The sequence below is a fragment of the Sceloporus occidentalis genome, unplaced genomic scaffold (genome assembly GCF_023333645.1).
Source record: "Sceloporus occidentalis isolate IW3139 unplaced genomic scaffold, rSceOcc1.0.p SCAF_152, whole genome shotgun sequence".
Classification (NCBI taxonomy): domain Eukaryota; kingdom Metazoa; phylum Chordata; class Lepidosauria; order Squamata; family Phrynosomatidae; genus Sceloporus; species Sceloporus occidentalis.
The window spans coordinates 1,713,958-1,733,442 of record NW_028317132.1 but is presented as its reverse complement, the minus strand read 5'-3'; the positions used below and the strand labels follow the sequence as shown (position 1 = coordinate 1,733,442).

General features: G+C 39.5%; 1 protein-coding gene across 1 annotated transcript; it reads right to left on the bottom strand.

Annotated features, from left to right (window-relative positions):
• Positions 1 to 947: 947 nt before the first annotated feature.
• Positions 948 to 16,799, bottom strand: LOC149280597 (protein PAT1 homolog 1-like). Its single transcript, XM_089500354.1, has 13 exons — positions 16,794 to 16,799; positions 13,803 to 13,893; positions 9,955 to 10,148; positions 9,140 to 9,217; positions 8,790 to 8,993; positions 8,498 to 8,557; positions 8,229 to 8,312; positions 7,878 to 8,071; positions 7,716 to 7,799; positions 7,438 to 7,618; positions 7,209 to 7,332; positions 2,231 to 2,339; positions 948 to 1,152 (listed from the first exon to the last, which is right to left on the bottom strand). The coding sequence occupies exons 1-13, from the start codon at positions 16,797 to 16,799 to the stop codon at positions 948 to 950; spliced, it is 1,614 nt and encodes a 537-aa protein (XP_089356480.1).
• Positions 16,800 to 19,485: the final 2,686 nt, after the last annotated feature.

Here is a 19,485-nt window from a genome sequence, read left to right as displayed (position 1 = left end):
CTTTTTTTTTTTTTTAATATGAACATATTAATATTTTAATATAATCAATACACAGGTTTGTGAAAATTTGACAGACACACTATAACTGGTAACAATTCTTGACTCACCACTGAGTTTGGTTAAATACTGTAGAATTAGCAGAGCGTAACAGCTCTTCACCTCGATCCAGAATCTGGCACAGCAGAGTGAGTCCAAACTATACAGAAGACATAAGTTGTTTTATCGTGCTTATCTTTTCCACAAAAAAAAATTAAACAAAAATCAGTGTTATGAAGCCATTTATAGACATTACCTTACTCTGTAACACAGATGAAAGCTGCTGCTGAAGAGGGGTTATACCAGAACCACATAGACTCTGCAGTACAGACAAAAGAGCAGCTGGAGACAGTTGATTAAGCACAAGGGCAGAAGGACCAGCTAAATATATTAAAACCTGGAGATTCAAGTATAAAAAAATAAAAATAAACAGTTAGGAGAACCTTTCCTTTTTAGCTATTTTTCAATGCATCATGGATAGAAACGAGGAATGAGGATGGAAATTGAAGTGGAAGGGTGGAGAACAGGAGTAGTTCAAGTTCAGCAAAGACAAAATAAATACCTTATTTGCTTGATTATAAGGCAAATGCTCTGAAGAATACCCCTTGTCTTATATTCGAGGTTGTCTTACAATAAGACTCCAAATAGAGGTCTGACTACAAGAATAAGATTCAGATCCCCCGCAGTGCTGAAGGAGACCTGGATCCTGCTCTCTGGCAGCCGGTGGAGGTGTGTGTGTGATGCGAGGAGACATCCTCTGCAGCTTCTACAACTGAGCACCGGTGTCACATGACCTTCCGGTGCTCCACCATAAAAGTCCCGGCGGAAGTACCGGCCAGCAGCAGCTCAGGTTGTCATCGCACAGATGTCTAGCGGCAGAATCCTCCACAACGCTGCAGGGGACCTGGATCCTACTCTCTGGCAACCGGTGTGCGATGCTCGCAGACAACCTCTGCTGCTACCCGACACTTCTGCCTGGGTTTCTCTGACGGAGCATTGGCGTCACATGACCTTCCATTGCTCAGTTGTAGAAGCCCCAGCGGAAGTCCCGACAGCAGCGGAGGCTGTCTGCGCCACATCCATCGGCTGCCCCCATCGGGGAGCAAGTCTAGGGACCTATCGGTAAGTAGGGGGGGCATATGGCATATAGGGGGGGCAGAGTGGCATTTAAGACATATCACGGAGGCAGAGTGGCATATAGGGGAGTATAAGGCATATTGCGGGGGGGGGGCAGAGTAGCAGGCCGTGGGGCAGATGTGCATAACTAGTGGGCAGGTTGGCAAATAAAAGGAAATAAAACCAAAAAAATGCCTTTTTATTAAACATGAAAAAATAGTTTGCATGTGAATATTTACAAAAAAAAAACGTTTTTCCTATAGGGTAGTCTTATATTCGGGCTCTCTTTTTTGGGGGGGGGAGGGGTCATCCTATAATCGAGCAAATACAGCAATACTTCTCAGTAATGTTTAAGTTACCTGGTCCTGTGCATCCTTTTTGATGAGGAAAGGCAAGTTATGAGCTATGGTACAGAGCAGAGCAGTGACCGGCTGAACCAGCAGAAGAGGCAGGATACGAGCTATCATACGTTTTCCCTTCCTTATGCACATGATCTGAACAAACTGTTCATCTGTCGCTCTACAAAGAAAATGTAATCATCATCAAGCACACATAACGTGGTTAATTTAATACAAAAGAGTTTTGGGTTTTTGTTTTTTTTTAACCTGTCTCCTCCTCCTCGTATTCCAAGAATCTCAGACAGCTTCTGGAGTTTTAGTTTACGTTGCTCAGCCAGGGCCTCTCTCTCTTCATTTTCACAGCACAGTGAAAAACGACGCTCAAAGTCTTCCAGTTCCAGCACAACAGAGAATGCCTGCATGGAAAACACAAGATCATTAACTCACCATCTCATAGCATGCGACAAATAATGTCTGGATACAGCAGAGATGTGAAGGTAGCAATCGGTTCTATGCGACTTGCACATGAAACAAAAAAGCAGCAGGTGTTGGGGTAAATGCACTTTTGTGTAACTTAATTTTACAATGTGTGGACTGGATCCCATACCTTTTCAATGACAACAAGTGTCTGGCGCCTTTTGTCTCTAACCTGCTTCTCCCGATTCTCCTACGGAGTGATGAAAAATGGTAAGGTGACAAAGCACTGTAGCCACAGTTAATAAAGACAGCTTTACACATACCAAATACTCACATCTTCATCCGTGCGAGATGTTGCAACAGCATCAATCATCTTTCGAGGGTTATTTACACTTGAGACAGTTAGCTTTCCAAGAGAGCCTTCAAACTGCACTGTGAGAAAGACCAAATTTAAACAATCTCTCTCAGCATACTAATATCCTCAATAAAATAATGTGCTACTCTACCAGATAATTTTAAATATCCAGAGGAAAGGACACAAAAATCCTTGTTTATCTCATGACACAATAAGCTGAACGTTACTTAACCCCTTCGTGACAATGGCTGTTTTAACATTTCTGCGGTGCTCGTGTTTAGCTGTAATTTTCTTCTCTATCGTTTTCTGAACTCACACAAGTTAGATTGTTTTTTTTCAGGACAAGGAGGGCTTTCTTTTGATTGTATCATATCATTTACCATTAAAAAAGTATAAAATATGGTGAAAAATTGAGAATTTTTTTTACTCATGTATAAAAGCTAATGGAAAAAACCTGCTAAATAGATTCTACTATTTGTCCTGAGTTTAGAAATACCCAATGTTTTCATGGTTTTTTTTGCAAGTTATTGTACAAGTAGCGTTTTGCTATTTCAAATTTTTTTTCCAAATTTGGTAATTCTTTCCCCATGTGCTATTTCAGGTATCTTTGAAGCGGGCCAATACACTTTACCCTATCAAACCATATATTTCTGAAGAGTAGGCACCCCAGGGTATTTCAGATGTTAGTAATTTAACTTTGCACTAATTCTACCTCCAGTCTTTGTCAAACTTTGTGGTAGTTATTGTTTTTCACACACATTTTACTTCATGTATGCATTTATAGCTCCTGATATATGACCCTGTCACACAACACCCCTATATGTGTTCAGTAACATCTCCCGTGTACAGTGATACCACCCATGCATAGGTTTATCTGGCTGTTTTGGGGCAAAAGGGCCACATATGAGGCATGCACATTTTTCAATGTTGAACTATTTGGTGATCCTGTGCCCATGCCCTATTTGGCACATCTTTGAGTCTGGCCAATTCAATGTGCCCTATAAAATCATATCTTTGAAAACTAGACACCCCACACACTTACTTTAGGTATGTATTTACAGGTCCTGGTATATTTCATACAAAACCCCAGCATGTATTCAGGAACATCTCCCGAGTACAGTGATAGCACCCTTGTGTGGGTTTGTTTGGGGGCTTAAAGCCACATTTAGGACGTGTGCATTTTTCAAATTGGAAATTAGACATATGGTCATCCTTCACCTGGTGTTAATAGGGACATTGTTGAACCCGGCCAACTCAATTTACCCCATCAAATCATATATATATATTTTTTTTTTTTTAAAGTAGACACCCCAGGGGCTTTTAACATGCAAGTATTTAAATTCTCGCACGGAAAGAGCTGTCTCCAGACCCTCCTGAGAACTCTTTTCAACACCATTGGTTTTTTTGAAGGACGTCGCAGTGGCGGTTGTGACTGCTCTCCGGAGCGGTCAGGGCACGTCCCGGGGTGGGAGTTTGGTGTCGCTCAATGCCTTGTGATCGACGCGCTTCAGAGATACCATTGAAGATTAGGAGATGATCGTTGATTGCCTCCTAAATGCTTTAAAAAAACAAAACAAAAAAAAAAAAACGGGCGTCCAGCGCCATACAGTGAATGACGGATGCTGACGCCCCGGGGAGGGGCCAGACCGATCTCTGTGTTTCTGAATGCCTCGACAGTGAGGCACTACAGCAACACCGTTTGGGTGCAGAAAGTGAACGTAGATCGCTGTCTGCACCTATTTTTAAAGCCATGACGGTCCTGGCACGTCAATTGTCACTAACCGGATGTTTTTACATCCATCAGATTAACTAAGCAAACACCGACTCCTTACCATACCATCTGCAGAAAACAATACAGTTGCTCATTCATAAATCTCTAAGCTGGACATGGACTCTTGAAAGTGTACGGAGGAAGGGAGTACTAAACACTGCCATAAAGAATTTACTCGGTGTGATATTTGAGGAGGAATATTCGCCCAAAATGTCACACGAATGACAACAAAAAAATGTAAGCTTGTGTTGAGGTTATAGGGTTCTTGGGGAGATGGATAGTTGTAACAGATCCAATTTTTATTCGTAAAGCCAGGACTAATAGTGCCGTATTTGCTCAAGACAAGGCTTTTTCCAGAGCAAATGCTTATATTTAAGGTCGTCTTATAGTCAGACCCCAAATAGTGGTCTGACTTCAAGACTAAGATCCAGATTCCCCGCAGATCCAGATCTGGCAGCCAGTGGGCACAGACAACCTCCACTGCTACCCGGCACTTCCGCTGGGGTTTCTATGATTCAGGGAGTCTGAAGCACAGGTGGCAAGTCTGGGATGCATTGGTAAGTCGGGGAGGCAGAGTGGCATATCAGGAGGCAGAGTGGCATATAGTTGGATATAGGGCGCATCTGCCCCCCAGATATGCATTTCTGGGTGGCAGGTTGGCAAATAAAAACAAGAAATGCATTTTTCTCAATCATAGCTTTAAAAGTGAAAAAATAGTTTACATGTGAATATTTTAGTAATTTTTTTTTTTTTTTAGGGCTGCAAAATCGATAATGAAAATCATTGACAACTATTTTCTCTATCAATTAGTTGAATTGATTTTATTGACTATACCATGAGGGTTTTTTCAGATGCTCTGAAAAATACTCCTCGTTTTATAATCCGACCTCAAATAGAGGTCAGATTACAACACTAAAATCCAGATCCCCGCAGCGCTGCAGAGAAGCTGCATCTTCCTCTCTAGCAGCTGGTGGGCATCTGTGCGATGCGCGCAGACAGGCTCTGCTTCTGCCCTCCACTTCCGCTGGGGCTTCTATGATTGAGCACCGGCATCACATGACCTTTCGACGCTCAGTCATAAAAGCTCTAGCACCGGCTGCTCCCACTAGACACCAGGGAGCGTGGGGGGGTGTAAAGCATATCGGTAGGTATAAGGAGTATCGGTGGGGGGGGGCAGAGAGCGGCATATCTGTATAAGGCATATCTGGGGGGGGCAGAGTGGCATATCTGGGGGGGCAGGTTGGCAAATAAAAGGAAATAAAAACAAGAAATGCATTTTTCCCAATCACTTTTTATTAAATATGAAAAAATTGTTTACATATGAATTACTACTAAACCTTTTTTAGGTATTAAAACCTAGTTTGAGATATATTGCTGTTTGGGTTCTTGTACCTTTAAAATATAGCTTTTATTAAGTCAGTACAATTTCGTTCAGTTTGTTCATTACATTATTTTAAACGAAAAATTTGCATATTTCTTTTTTTATCCGATTAATTGAGAAAAAATTAGCCAACAGATTATGAAAATAGTTGCGGCCCTATTTTTTCCTACATGGTAGTCATATTCAGGCTCTTTTTTCTAAATTAATATTCAAATTTTGAGGGGTCGTCTTATAAACTGGGAAATACAGTACTTAATCATAGGCCTGACGGGAGAATTAAAGTGGTGCATTTAAACATAACTAAACTACACACATTTGTGACAAACTTCCAAAATAATGCCCATGCTTTAAAACTTATACCACAGTAAAAAAAAAATATAGAATTGCACAAAAAGGAGAGAAAGCAATGAGAAATTAGGTACAGATATATAAATATTCTTATTATTTTATCAAATCATTGGGATAAACATGCATATTCATCTTAAAATGACAAACTGGCATCAGTTGAACAAAAAAAAAAAAAAAGAAATTTGATTTTCTATACAACTTCTAGGTCATTAATAAGTAAATTAAAGTGCTGGACTTCTAATTATTCAATGTTCCCAGAGGGGGAAAAATATATTTTATTATAAATATATTTTATTATATATATATATATATATATATATATATATATATATATATATATATATATATATATATATAAAAAAAAAAAAAAGAATAGTGATTTTTTGTTACGACTTTCTCACTTTTATTTGAAAAATCTTTTACTCATCTGCAAAAACCAATGAAAAAAACTGCTAAATAGATTCTACTACTTGTCCTGAGTTGAGAAATACCCAAAGTTTTTTTGCTTTTTTCTGCAAGTCATTGGGCAATAACTACAAGTAGCGTTTTGCTATTTTAAAACCATTTTTCCCCGAAATCTGGTCATTCTGCCTCATGTGGTATTTGGGACATATTTGAAGCAGGACAATGCAATTTACCCCATCAAACCGTATATTTTTGAAAACTAGACACCCCAAGGTATTTGAAATGCTGGTATTTTAAACCGTTCCATGCACTAATTCTACCATCAGCCTTTGACAAACTTTATGGTAGTAATCTTGTTTTGTTTTTTTTCCCACACACATTGTACTTCAGGTGTGAACTTACCGCTCCTGGTATATGTCACTGTCAAACAACACGCCAATATATGTTCAGTAACATCTACTGAGTACAATGATAACCCCCCGCCCCCCCATACACGGGATTGTTGGGTTATTTGGGAAGTAAAAGCCCACCTTTGTGAGGTGTGTATTATTTGGCATTTGGACATCTGGTCAGTCTGTGCCCATGTCCCATATTTGGGACATACTTAGTCAGCCAATTCAATTTACCCCATCAAATCATACATTCTTTTAAACTAGGCACCCCATGGGCATTTAAAATGCCAATATCTTAACTTCATGCAACTTGTTTTGTGAAGATATAGCGCTAATTGTAGGACTTACTCAAACTTTGTGTATGTATATTTTATTTTACCAATCACTTTGTTTTTCTCTCTCGGGGAGGGCTTTCCTCCCCTGATCCACTGCCAGCCTCCCTTGGGAGGCTTCCGTGGATCCTACAAAGTCGCTGATTGCGGCAAAAACAGTATTAAACAGCAGCCCGTACATGTACGGGCTTTGTCACCAATGCAGTGCATTTTGACCCCGTACATGTAGGGGCTTTGTCATGAAGGGGTTAATAATCAACATTCAACCTACAGCCCAATTAGGTTTTATTGCAAACATGGAAAACAGCTCTGCTCACCTGGTTTATATGCGTGTTCAAGTTTAGCAACTTGAGGTGTAATAAGTTTTGTGCGTTCCTTCTTGGGGCCTTCACTGGGCTCATTTTGTGAGGCAGATAACTTTTCCAACTTTTCAAAGTAATTCTAGAAAGTAGTACAGCATATGACAAAACAAATGAAACACGCATATAACTCCATTGAGTATATTGGACAATACTCTGACAAATTACAAAATACAACTACTGTCACCTGATAGTAGTAATCATCATGGTATGGGTCTGTGCTCTGTAGCTGAAGAAGTTGGATTCGGCAGACCCACTCCTTCTCCCTTTGAAGCATAAGTCCTGCATAAGGATCCTTTTTATGATAGTCTGAGTGTGAGGGCCGACAGGAACGATCACCTGAAGTACCATTTACACCACGATGCTGACTACACAGAGTAAAAACGTTGCTTAAATGAGACCTCACAACCCATAAGCTTAACTTTCGACTACATTTATATATCAAAGGAAAATTTAAACACTTACTTGCGGTTTTGTTGGCGCTGGTGGAGAAGCCGTCTGTGTTGAGGGTGCAAGTGAGTGGTGTCCGGGTGGAACTGAGTTTGGGATCTGAAAGAAACAACTGTTAAAATATAACATTTGACTATATATTTCATGTTCTGACTTCATTATACAAAACATACAAACCTTAAATTCTTGAGGTGAACACCTGGTGCAGCAGGAGAAGGAACACCAAAAAGTGGATGAAATCCACCACCTCCATGGCCTACCATTTGCCCTATGTGCCCCTGCAAAAGCTTCGGTGTAACAGGGGCCATTGATGGTCCATGAGGTCCTGAGACACGGGTAAACTGGCTTGGTGACAGTCTGCCAGCTGCTGTCTGAAGGGGTTTGAAAAGCAACCAATTTATTCTTCACAGTATATACCAACTTAACAGATGAATAAGAATATAAGACGACCAGGAGCTTAAGAAAATAATTCATATAGCAATGTTGAACTACTGAAACAAGAAGATAAATCTGCTATTTAATAAATACCTGTGTACCGCCTACTAGCTGGGTCCTTTGAAGTGGAGAGAGGGCAGAAGAAAATGGGTGTCTCAAGATTGAAGCTGGTTTGCCCTGCAAGGAATGGATTTTTTTTTTAAATCACATCTAATCAGGGTTTGTAAGTAATCTGAAACAATATGAAATGCCAATCAAGCATGAATAGTGAAAAAAACTGTTAAAAAAAACCCCATTAAATAAGGAGTAAAAAAATAGGTAGTAAATTCAAGTAAATGAGAAACATAGAAAAGGTGACTTACAGGGTGACTGCTGAAGGTTGATGAGGCGGCTCTAATGTGAATTGGATTTGGGCACAAAACCTGAAATAGTAGATAAACCAGGAAAGTTTCTTAGGTGTAACAAAAAATAAAAATCAAGAAGTGTACATTTTCTCTGGGCAAAAATCAAAAATGTTTAGTTGAACTTAATCTGCTGAGGACATGCTCATTTAAATTAAATTTGTCAAGCTAACAAGGAAGACACACACTAAAAATATACAACCCCTACCATTATTTTTATTAATTATTCACCATATAAAAGTTTCCCATGTACCTGCTGCTGACTGAAGCCAGGGCTCACTCCCTGTTTTGGAGGAGTCCCAATTGGCACAGCAAGCACAGGTGGACTCCCGATGACGGGGGAAGTTGAACGTCGAGGAAGGGCTCTTTCAGAAGCATCCCTGCCCCTTTCATCAGGGCCAAGATGTGACAATGGTGCAAGACCATATTCATGCAGGATGGATAGGGGACTCATATCCTGAAACAAAATCAACACAAAATTAAAAACACTTGGATTCCCTCTAATTCGCATATTTGAAGCAAACATATGACATGATTTGTGACTCCAGAATTTACCAAAGGTAAATATGCGGTGGTCAACTGACAAGATCAATATACGCTTACCTCTGTTAGAAGTGGCCCCCTGATAGGTCGCAGGCCAGAGGCATTGTCCCAGATACAAGAATTCATCCCCGATGAAAGCTAAGGAAATTAAGTAGAGTGTTATGTATCACATCGGAACACCTCCTAGAGTACCCCAAATATATGTTTGTGAGCACCCTCTTTCTTAGAAGGTACAAAACTTCCAATGGTGTTGGCTATTAATATTTAGCAAATTTTGTCAGATCAGATTCCAGGTGCTAGCCCAAACTGTTACCATGGTACTTTTCAGTTCCTTTAACATTAAATTACATTTCCATTTTTGGGTGCCAGAAGACAGGAATGCCGACAATTTAAATGTGATAAATGCATTCAAAGATGTCAGAGTTGTGAATGTTTCTCTTTGACTCTGTATATAAACATCATTTTCATTTGAATGATGTTGAATTTTCAACACACAAGTATATTAATGGACTGTTCCAAGTAGGAAATATTTTACAGTGACTACTGTTTCGCAACATGTTAGATTATTACTAGCCCTCCCACCTTCACTATCTGAGTGCTATCTGGCATGGTTAAAGTACAAAATAGGCACTGCAATAATGGCGATAGCGTGAAATAAAACCGGAAAGAGTTGGTAAGTTTCATTTGCATACATCCTAAACAAGAGAACCAGTAAAACAAAACAATTTGAGAGTCGTGCAATGCATTGGAATATCGTATTGTATGTAAAATACACCATACCAGCTTATGTAGCTTGCACACCAACACAAACACATATCACTGGCTTGTTGCAATGCCTGAACCACACTACATTTGTTTTGTCTGATATTTCAGACCTGTGTGCGTGATCCACAGGGCAAGGCTGGTTCCTCATTCTCCTTCACCAGCTGACTCAAGCTATGCTCCAACTCTTCCTGTTCATCCCCAAGAGGGGATATGTTGGAGGAGGCGATACTGCGTGAAAAAATATCGGAAGCGGGAAGCTTCTCCATCTCTGCCAAGCGCTCATGTGCCTCACGCCAATCATCATCTATACAGGAGGCAAAAACAAACAAACAATGTGGAGGTTTCAATACCTTTTTTTGTGGGTTTTTTTTCTCCCCCAGCCATGTCTGGAACATAACTTCTTGCATCCAACACAAAATAGCTGTCTAAATGGATTTGTCATTTATGATATATTCCACGACATGCTAGGGTGATGAATATAAATGCAGAGGAAATAAAAAAAAATAAAAAAAACAACCAAAAGTGAAGTTAGCAAGGTTATAAAATGAGATTAGACAGTTTGTTAGCCCAGTCAATATAGCAGCTTAAATTTAGGCATTGTACCTATTCTCCCCTACTAATTCTAACTGTAAACATAGAAAGCGACAGCAGATATGAACCATTCAGCCCATCTAGTCGCCTCAAAACAATTGGTAAAAACCTAACTTCAAAGAAACATACAATTCATCTTCTTAATAGACCAAAAATCTGCATTATTTGAGGAAAGTGTCCATTTTACTCATCTAAGAGATCTCCGGGCCACCGGCTTCTCCACATAACCTTTCCTACAATAAATAATCGACAGCCAAACTGTAGTTTACCAAGTTCCTCATTCCCCTAATACGAATAAACTAACAACACAAGAGCAGGGACCTCTTCCATTAAGGGGTTAAAAGTGTTCATGTTATTGTTAACTTTATAAACATGCCTTCAAAACAAAAGGCATTTGAAAAATTTGTGCTATATCGATGTTAAACTATATTTTTTTTCACTTAGTGTAATCATCCCAAGGTGTGTGGTTTTTTCCAGGACAAAGCAGCATTCCTTTTTACACCATATTCATCTATAAAATCCATCCTTTACTATGAAAAGAACAGTGAAAAATGAGAAATAAGCCTAAATATATTCATATACCTGTCCTCAGTTTGGATAGACGTCATGTCTATGATTTTCATTACTATATGGCAAATATCCCATTAAAATACAAACAAGTTCTCAAGACGGTCACTCCACAGACTCTTGAGAACTCTGCATTCAACCATGCAAATCAATGGAGCCTGGCTTACTAATTGCAACGTGATTAGTAAAATAAACAAAAAAGAAAAAGTTAAATAAAAATGAACATGTGGTAACATGTAAAAATCATTCCCCACACGTGTCACCCCTAGGGGAACTATGCTGTCCCCACAAAAAGTAAAAAAAAAAAAAATCTACACTCACTGGCCACTTTATTAGATACACCTTGCCAGTAGAAGGTTGGACCCCTCTTGCCTTAATTCTTCATGGCATACTTTCTACAAGGTGCTAGAAACATCTCAGAGATTTTGGTCCATATGGACATGATGGCATCACACAGTTGCTGCAGATTTGTCAGTCCACGATGCTAATCTCCCGTTCCACCACATCCGAAAGGTGCTCCATTGGATTGAGATCTGGTGACTGTGGGGGCCAGTGGAGTACAGTGACCTCATTGTCATGTTCAAGTAACAAGTTTGAGATGTGAGCTTTGTGACATGGTGCATTATCCTGCTGGTGGCCCGAAGTGTGCCAAGAAAATGTCCCCCACACCATTACACCAGCACCAGCTTGAGCCGTTGATACAAGGCAGGACGGATCCATGCTTTCATGTTATTTACCCCAAAGTCTGACCCTGCCATCTGAATGACACAGCTGGAATCGAGACTCGTCAGACCAAGCAACATTCTTCCAGCCTTCCATTGTCCAATTTTGGTGAGCCCGTGTGAACTGCAGCCTCAACTGTTTCCTGTTCTTAGCTGACAGGAGTGGCACCCGGTGTGGTCTTCTACTGCTGTAGCTCATCTGCTTCAAGGTTCCACGTGTTGTGCGTTCAGATGGTATTATGCATACCTTGCTTGTAACAAGTGTTTTTTTGAGTTACTGTTGCCTGTCATCGCGAACTAGTCTGCCCATTTTCCTCTGACCTCAACAAGACATTTTTTTGTCCACACAACTGCTGCTCACTGGATACTTTCTTTTTTCAGACCATTCTCTGTAAACCCTACAGATGGTTTTGTGTGAAAATCCCAGTAGATCAGCAGTTTCCGAAATACTCAGTCCAGCCCGTCTGGCACCAACAACCATACCACACTCAAAGTCACTTAAATCCCCTTTCTGCCCCATACCGATGCTCGGTTTTAACTTCAGCAAGTCTTGACCACGTCTACATGCATTGAGTTGCTGCCATGTGATTGGCTGATTAGCTAGTTGTGTTGACAAGCAATTGAACAGGTATACCTAATAAAGTGGCCAGTGTGTGTATATCTGCTTTTATGAGGTCCTAAGATTGGTGCTGTATCTTCACAAAAACACTCGCATGGAAAGAGGAAATACTAGCATTTGAAATACACATGGGCGCAGACCAACCAGATGTAAAAATTCCAATACGAAAAGCACACCTCCCAAACACGTCCGTTTAGCCTGCAAATAACCCAACAAACCTATGCATGGGTGGTAGCAGTGTACTTAAATGTTGCTGAATATATATACCAGTGACATATACCAGGAACTGTAAAATCATACTTTAAGTACAAAGTGTGAATCCCCCCCCCCCCAAAAAAAAGAAAATACGCTACTGCAAACTTTGACAAAGGCTGGTGGAAAAAAGTGTGTGCATGGAAAGAGTTAAAATACCAGCATTTATTCCAATTTGAATAAATGTGCACCTTCCTAATGTGGCCATTTATGTGACCAAACTGTACTCAGGAGAAGTTGCTGATGTATGTACATTAGGGTGTTTCATATGACATGTTCCAGGAGCTGTAAATTTATACCAGAAGTACGTGTGTGTGTGTGTGTGTGGGGGGTGAATATATACTACCACAAAGTTTGACGACTAGTTAAAATATTAGCATTTGGGATACCTAGTGGTGGTAACTGGAAAAACATTAGGTATTTCTAAACTCAGGGAAAATAGAATCTATTTAGCTGGTGTTTTTTTTTTTGTAGATGAGTAAAAGATTGTTTAAAAAAAAAAGTCAGTCTTTTCCCACCATATTTTAAACTTTTCTGATGGGGCATGGTGAAGCGGGTGCCGTGATACACAATTGTAGCCCTGGTGAGTTTTTACCCTGGGGGGGGGAACAGACAAGGGCTTTCTTTAGATATTGAGGCATGGGAAAAGTATAGTTAAAATACCATTTATTGACTAACCGAGAGTTTAATTGCGAGCTTTCGAGACCAAGTTGTTGGTTCCCTTCCTCAGGCATTAATGAGGCATTGCAGCAACACTATACGAGTGAAGAAAGCAATCGATGATCACTTTCTAAGCTCATTTAACCCCATGAAGTGCCAGCGACATTTTTTTTCTCCATTAAATTATTGTCCTCTAGTGGTCAATAGTTTGTCATCTTTGTTGAAAAGGGTGCAGATATATCATCCAGACATGAAATGCATTATTTCTGGCATATTTCAGCATTGGGAGACTTTCCTCATAATAATATATTAAACCATCTATTTTTCGGATCAGAGAACATTGCCCATAAAAGTATCCATTTTTAACTTAGATATAAAATGTTGCTCACAATTAGCACACAAACCAAATTTTTGTGTGTAATATTATTCCTGCAATCATCTTTGTGCATGAGGGCAAATTAGGTGTTCTTCAGTGAGCAAGGTTTCCCCACAAGCAAAAACAAATCTTTTTACCAACAGGCCATGTGCTAATATTTCAGAGTCTCACCAATTGCTCCGGCTCCAAAGGTATCCTCATTAAACTGATCAATGTCTTCATCTTCTTCCAGGTCAGGGAACCCATCACCATCATCAAGAGACTGGAAAAGAAGAAAAACAATTAAGTGGAAAGTATTTCACATGGCCTGCTGATAATCAGATGCGTTAATACCAGAACACTATGTCCATAGAGCTTTTCCTAAAAAGTGTTGTGTTTGATAAGTCAAGAGTGCTTATATATACACTAGAAACTAGTTTGTAAGCTCATGAGCAGGGCACTCTTCGCCTTATGTTTTTGCAGGTCTAGATAGTTTTGTGATAAAGTATTGCCTATGTCCCACTTACCCATTACTCAGTATACTAGAATATGATGGCAGTTTAAATATAAATCAATACTATAAAGACATGGGACAGAAGGATTGTGCCGTAAAGCAAAAAAAGCTTAGTGATTCATGGATACAACAGGATCCCATGAGCTAGACCTTTCTTAAGATTAGGTAATGTTATTCACATGCTTTAGTCTTGTATATCTTACTAGAATGTTTTATATATCTCCTGTTCTAATGTCAGGAAAGCAGTCACAAATCACTGTACCTTACCCTACTTGCCATATTTAAAAAGATAAATCATGTCAGACCTTTTTTTCACCTTTAATGTGACCTAAAACGTGAACAATTCAAAAATAAATAAAAAAAACTCACAATAACCTGGCTGCATAAGTGTGCACACCCTTAAACTAATACTTTGTTGAACCACCTTTTGATTTTATTACAGCAATCAGTCTTTTTGCCCACTCTTCTTTTGCAAAAGCACTCCAAATCTGTCAGATTGCAAGGACATCTCCTGTGCACAGCCCTCTTTAGATCACCCCACAGATGTTCGTTTGGAATCAGGTCTGGGCAATTCCAAAACGTTTCTCTTCTGGTAAAGCCATGCTTTTGTGGATTTGGATGTGTGCTTTGGGTCATTGTCGTGCTGAAAGGTGAACTTCATCTTCAGCTTCCTAAAAGACACCTGAAGGTTTTGTGCCAAAATTGCCTGGTATTTGGAACTGTTCATAATTCCCTCCACCCTGACTAAGGCCCCGGTTCCAACTGAAGAAAAACAGCCCCAAAGCATGATGCTGCCACCACCATGCTTCACTGTGAGCATGGTGTTCTTTGGGTGATGTGAAGTGTTGTTTTTCACGCCAAACATACCTTTTGGAATTATGGCCAAAAAGTTCAGCCTTGGTTTCAACAGACCATAACACATTTTCCTGGGTCCTTTTGCGGGACTTGATGTTTGTTTTTGCATACTTCAGCTGGGCTTTAATGTATTTCTTTGTAAGAAAAGGCTTCTGTCTTGCCATCCTACCCCATAACCTAGTCATATGAAGACTATGGGAGATTGTTGTTACATTGTAACACACAGCCAGAACTTGCCAGAAATTCCTAGAGTTCCTTTAATGTTGCAGTAGGCCTCTTGTAAACCTCCCTGACCAGTTTTCTTCTCATCAATTTTGGAGGGAAATCCAGTTCCTGGGAATGTCTCTGTTGCGCCATATTGACTCCACTTGATGATGACTCTGTTCCATGGTATATCTAATGCTTTGGAAATTATTTTGTACCCTTCTCCTGACTGATAAGTGATCAATGAGATCCCTCTGATGCTTTGGAAGCTCGCTGTGGACCATGGCTTTTGCTCTGAGGTGCCAATAAGCAAATGTCAGGTAAATCCTACTAGAACAGCTGAACCTTATTTGTGATTAATCAGTCATTTTCAATGATGGCAGGTGTGTAATGACTTCTATTTAACATGAGTTTGAATGTGATTGGTTAATTCTGAACACAGCCCCAGTTATAAGAGGGTGTGCACACTTATGCAACCAGGCTATTGCGAGGATTTTTTTTTACCCCTCAAAAGATTTCAGCTTGTTTTGCATTTGAATTGTTCACATTATAGGTCACATTAAAGGTTGAAAGAGTTCTGACATGATTTATCTTTGTCTCATTCTTTAACATCACAAGAACCTGGCATTTTAACAGGGTGTGAAGACTTTATATCCACTGTAAATGCCCTTCTTCTGTATGTATAAATAATTATCACAGTACACACAGTGTCTTGCCCCACACCTAAGGTCAAATCTGGTCTATTTATTTGATATGCAGAGCAATGATTCCCAAATCTGTCCTCAATATAGCCCTAAAGACAAGTGTTTAATCTACCTGCTATAAACAGAATGTGCCAATGTTTTAATTCATTAGGTATTCTATTTAGCATCACATTTTCATTTAACCCTTTCAGTGCCAGAAGTATTCTTCTACCCCTCTTTGTGTCAATTCATTCACAGCAATACTGCCTGCCCTTAACGGGCCACACACTGCCCAATTAAACCAAACAAGGCGTCTCAAGTCACCAGACCTCAAGACAGCATCCTATAATTCTCACATAATAGTGCTCTCAACTCCAGGAAAGCCAGCTTCATACCATAACCACTCACTATAGTAAAATAGTAACCACGATATATGTCGATTATAGCTCTACAATTCTACAATTTGAGCTGCGCCAATAACCAGGAAAAATAAACCCGCCACCCAACTACATTCAAGACCAGAATGCTAGCACACAACACTATACCCACCCACCGCTACACTGAACATAAATTCTAACCCAATGCTCTCCACGCACCACAGAACTCCTAATGGCCGTAATCTAACTCTGCGTCAATTCTCTCATCTAATATCAGTGTTCGTTCGGGCTGCTTGATTTTCTAACAACGCCTGCCTTTTCTACCTCACCTGACACCGCAGCATATCTTTCTCTTATCTTTCCCTGGAATCCCCGTCTTCCTTTTTCCGGTCGCGCGCACGAGCTCCCGCCTCTTCACATTTCCTCTATGCGATTGGTTGGCTGTCCCCGCGCGCTGCTCCGAACCATGTTTTCGGACACAGCTGCCAATAAACTATCCTTCTCTATTACGCGAGGTAGTTTGCGCGCGCGTTCCCGTGAGCTCCGTTACCCGCATGATCTGCGTGTTACGTCGGCGCTCCGTCCAAAACACACCCATAAGTAATATATTTGCAACTTCATTGATAAAAAACTACTTTTAGGCTTAGAACATGTTGTGAGGCGTTGGACATGGTGTTTCTAACGCTCGCGGTGGTGTTTTCTACCGGAAAACATATCGGACAATGAGAGAGCCGAGTAAATAAATGGAAAAAAATGGTTGTTTACAACGTTTATAAAGCAAAATGCTTTAAATTGATGCATCTGCGGTCTAACTCTTAAGGACGCTTTCTTCACCCTCAAACCAAAGGAATCAATGCCATGCTATTTTGTCTTATATTTACCTGGGAGACGTGCATTAACAGAGGTCTGATACGTGGCTTAAGGAGGATATAAGGCTTAATATCTAACCTTTTTTTTTTTAATTTTTTTATTTTTAAAAGTGATTTAATCCCTTCAGTTCCAGCTGTGCCTCAAATACCAGAGCTATTTTGCCACAGGGTTGAACCATTATTCCTCTTTCCTGTGAATAGCGTACCCATGTAAACTATAAATCGTTTCTTTTTCAAGGAGAGCTAGAGCTTTCTTTTTTTCTTTTTCTAGAAAAATAGAAAAAAAAACATTTGTGAGGATTAAATTGACAAAAAAAACCCCTCAAAATGTAAACATTCAGATGTCCTGATTTTCTGAAGACCTCATTTAAATAGAACTTTAACCCCTTCGAGACAAAGGCTGATTTTACTTTTTGTACCCTTTGTGACAATGGCCTTTTTAACATTTCTGCGCTGCTTGTGTTTAGCTGTAATTTTCTTCTTTCCCGTTTACTGAACCCACACACATTAGATATTGTTTTTTTCAGGACAAGAAGGGCTTTCTTTAGATGACATTGTTTTGATTGTATCATATTATTTACTATTAAAAAAATTATAAAATATGGTGAAAAATTTAGAAAAAAATGACTGTTTCTAACTTTTAGTTGAAAAATCTTTTACTCATCTATAAAAGGTAATGAAAAAACTTCCTAAATAGATTCTACTATTTGTCCTGAGTTTAGAAATACCCAATGTTTTTATGTTTTTTTGCTTTTTTCTACCCATTATGGGGCAATAAGTACAGGTAGCGTTTTGCTATTTCAAAGCCATTTTTTCCAAATCTGGTAATTCTTCCCCCCATGTGCCATTTCGGGTATCTTTGAACCCGGCCAATGCAATTTACCCCATCAAGTCATATATTTTTGAAAACTAGACAGCCCAGGGTATTCCAAATGCTAGTATTTTAACTCTTTCCATGCACCATATCTACCACCAGTCTTTGTCAAACTTTATGGTAGTCATTTTTTTGCATTTGTTTTGTCATACACATTTTACTTCAGGTATGAATTAAAATGTTCTAGTTTATGTCACTATCACAAAACACCCCAATATGTGTTCAGCAACATCTCCTGAGTACAGCGATACCCCACATGAATGATTTTGCCTGGCTGTTTGGGGGCAAAAGGGCCACATTTGGGGCATGCGCATTTTTCAATGTTGAACTTTGGCATTTGGGGATCCACTGCCCATGCCCTATTTGGTACATCTTTGAGCCGGGCCATTTCAGTGTGCCCAATAAACCCATATATTTTTGAAAACTAGACACCCCAGGGTATTTCAAATGCTAGTATTTTAACTCTTTCCATGCACCATATCTACCACCAGTCTTTGTCAAACTTTGTGGTAGTCATTTTTTTGCATTTGGTTTTCCACACACATTTTAATTCAGGCATGAATTAAAATGTTCTCGTGTATGTCACTATCACAAAACACCCCAATATGTGTTCAGCAACATCTCCTGAGTACAGCGATACCTCACATGAATGATTTTGCCTGGCTGTTTTGGGGCAAAAGGGCCACATTTGGGGCATGCGCTTTTTTCAATGTTGAACTTTGGCATTTGGGATCCACTGCCCATGCCCTATTTGGTACATCTTTGAGCCGGGCCATTTCAGTGTGCCCAACAAAACCATATATTTTTCAAAACTAGACACCCCAGGGTATTTTAAATGCTGGTATTTTAACTCTTTGCATGCACATATTTTACCACCAGCATTTTTTCAAAGTTTGCAGTAATATTTTTGTGTGTGTATTTTTCCCACACACACCTACTTTATGTATGAATTTACAGCTCCTGGTATATGCCGCTGTCACACGACACCCCATAATGTGTTCAGCAACATCTCCTGAGTGCAGTGATACCCCACATGCATGGGTGTGTCATTTTTTGGGGGAACTAAAAGGCCACATTTGGTACGTGTGCATTTTTCTAATTGGAAATTAGATGTGTGGCCATCCTTCCCCCCCGTGTTAATTGGGACGTTGTTGAACCTGGCCCATTCAATTTACCCCATCAAATCATACATTTTTTAAAAGTAGACACCCCACGGGCATTTAATATGCCAGTATTTTAACTCTTTCCATGCGAGAATTGTTTTAAGCTAATATGCTAATTTTAGGACTTGCTCACAAAAATATATTTTTTATATATATATATATTTTTTTTTTTATTTTTTTTTTTAAAAATTTTAACATTTTTTTTTCAACTTGGAGGTTCCCCTGATAGTGACATCAGTGGGAAATGATTTTTACATTTTACTGTTTTTTTACTATTTTTTTCTAATTATTATTAATTTTATTTTATTTTTTAATTTATTTTTACTAATCACACTG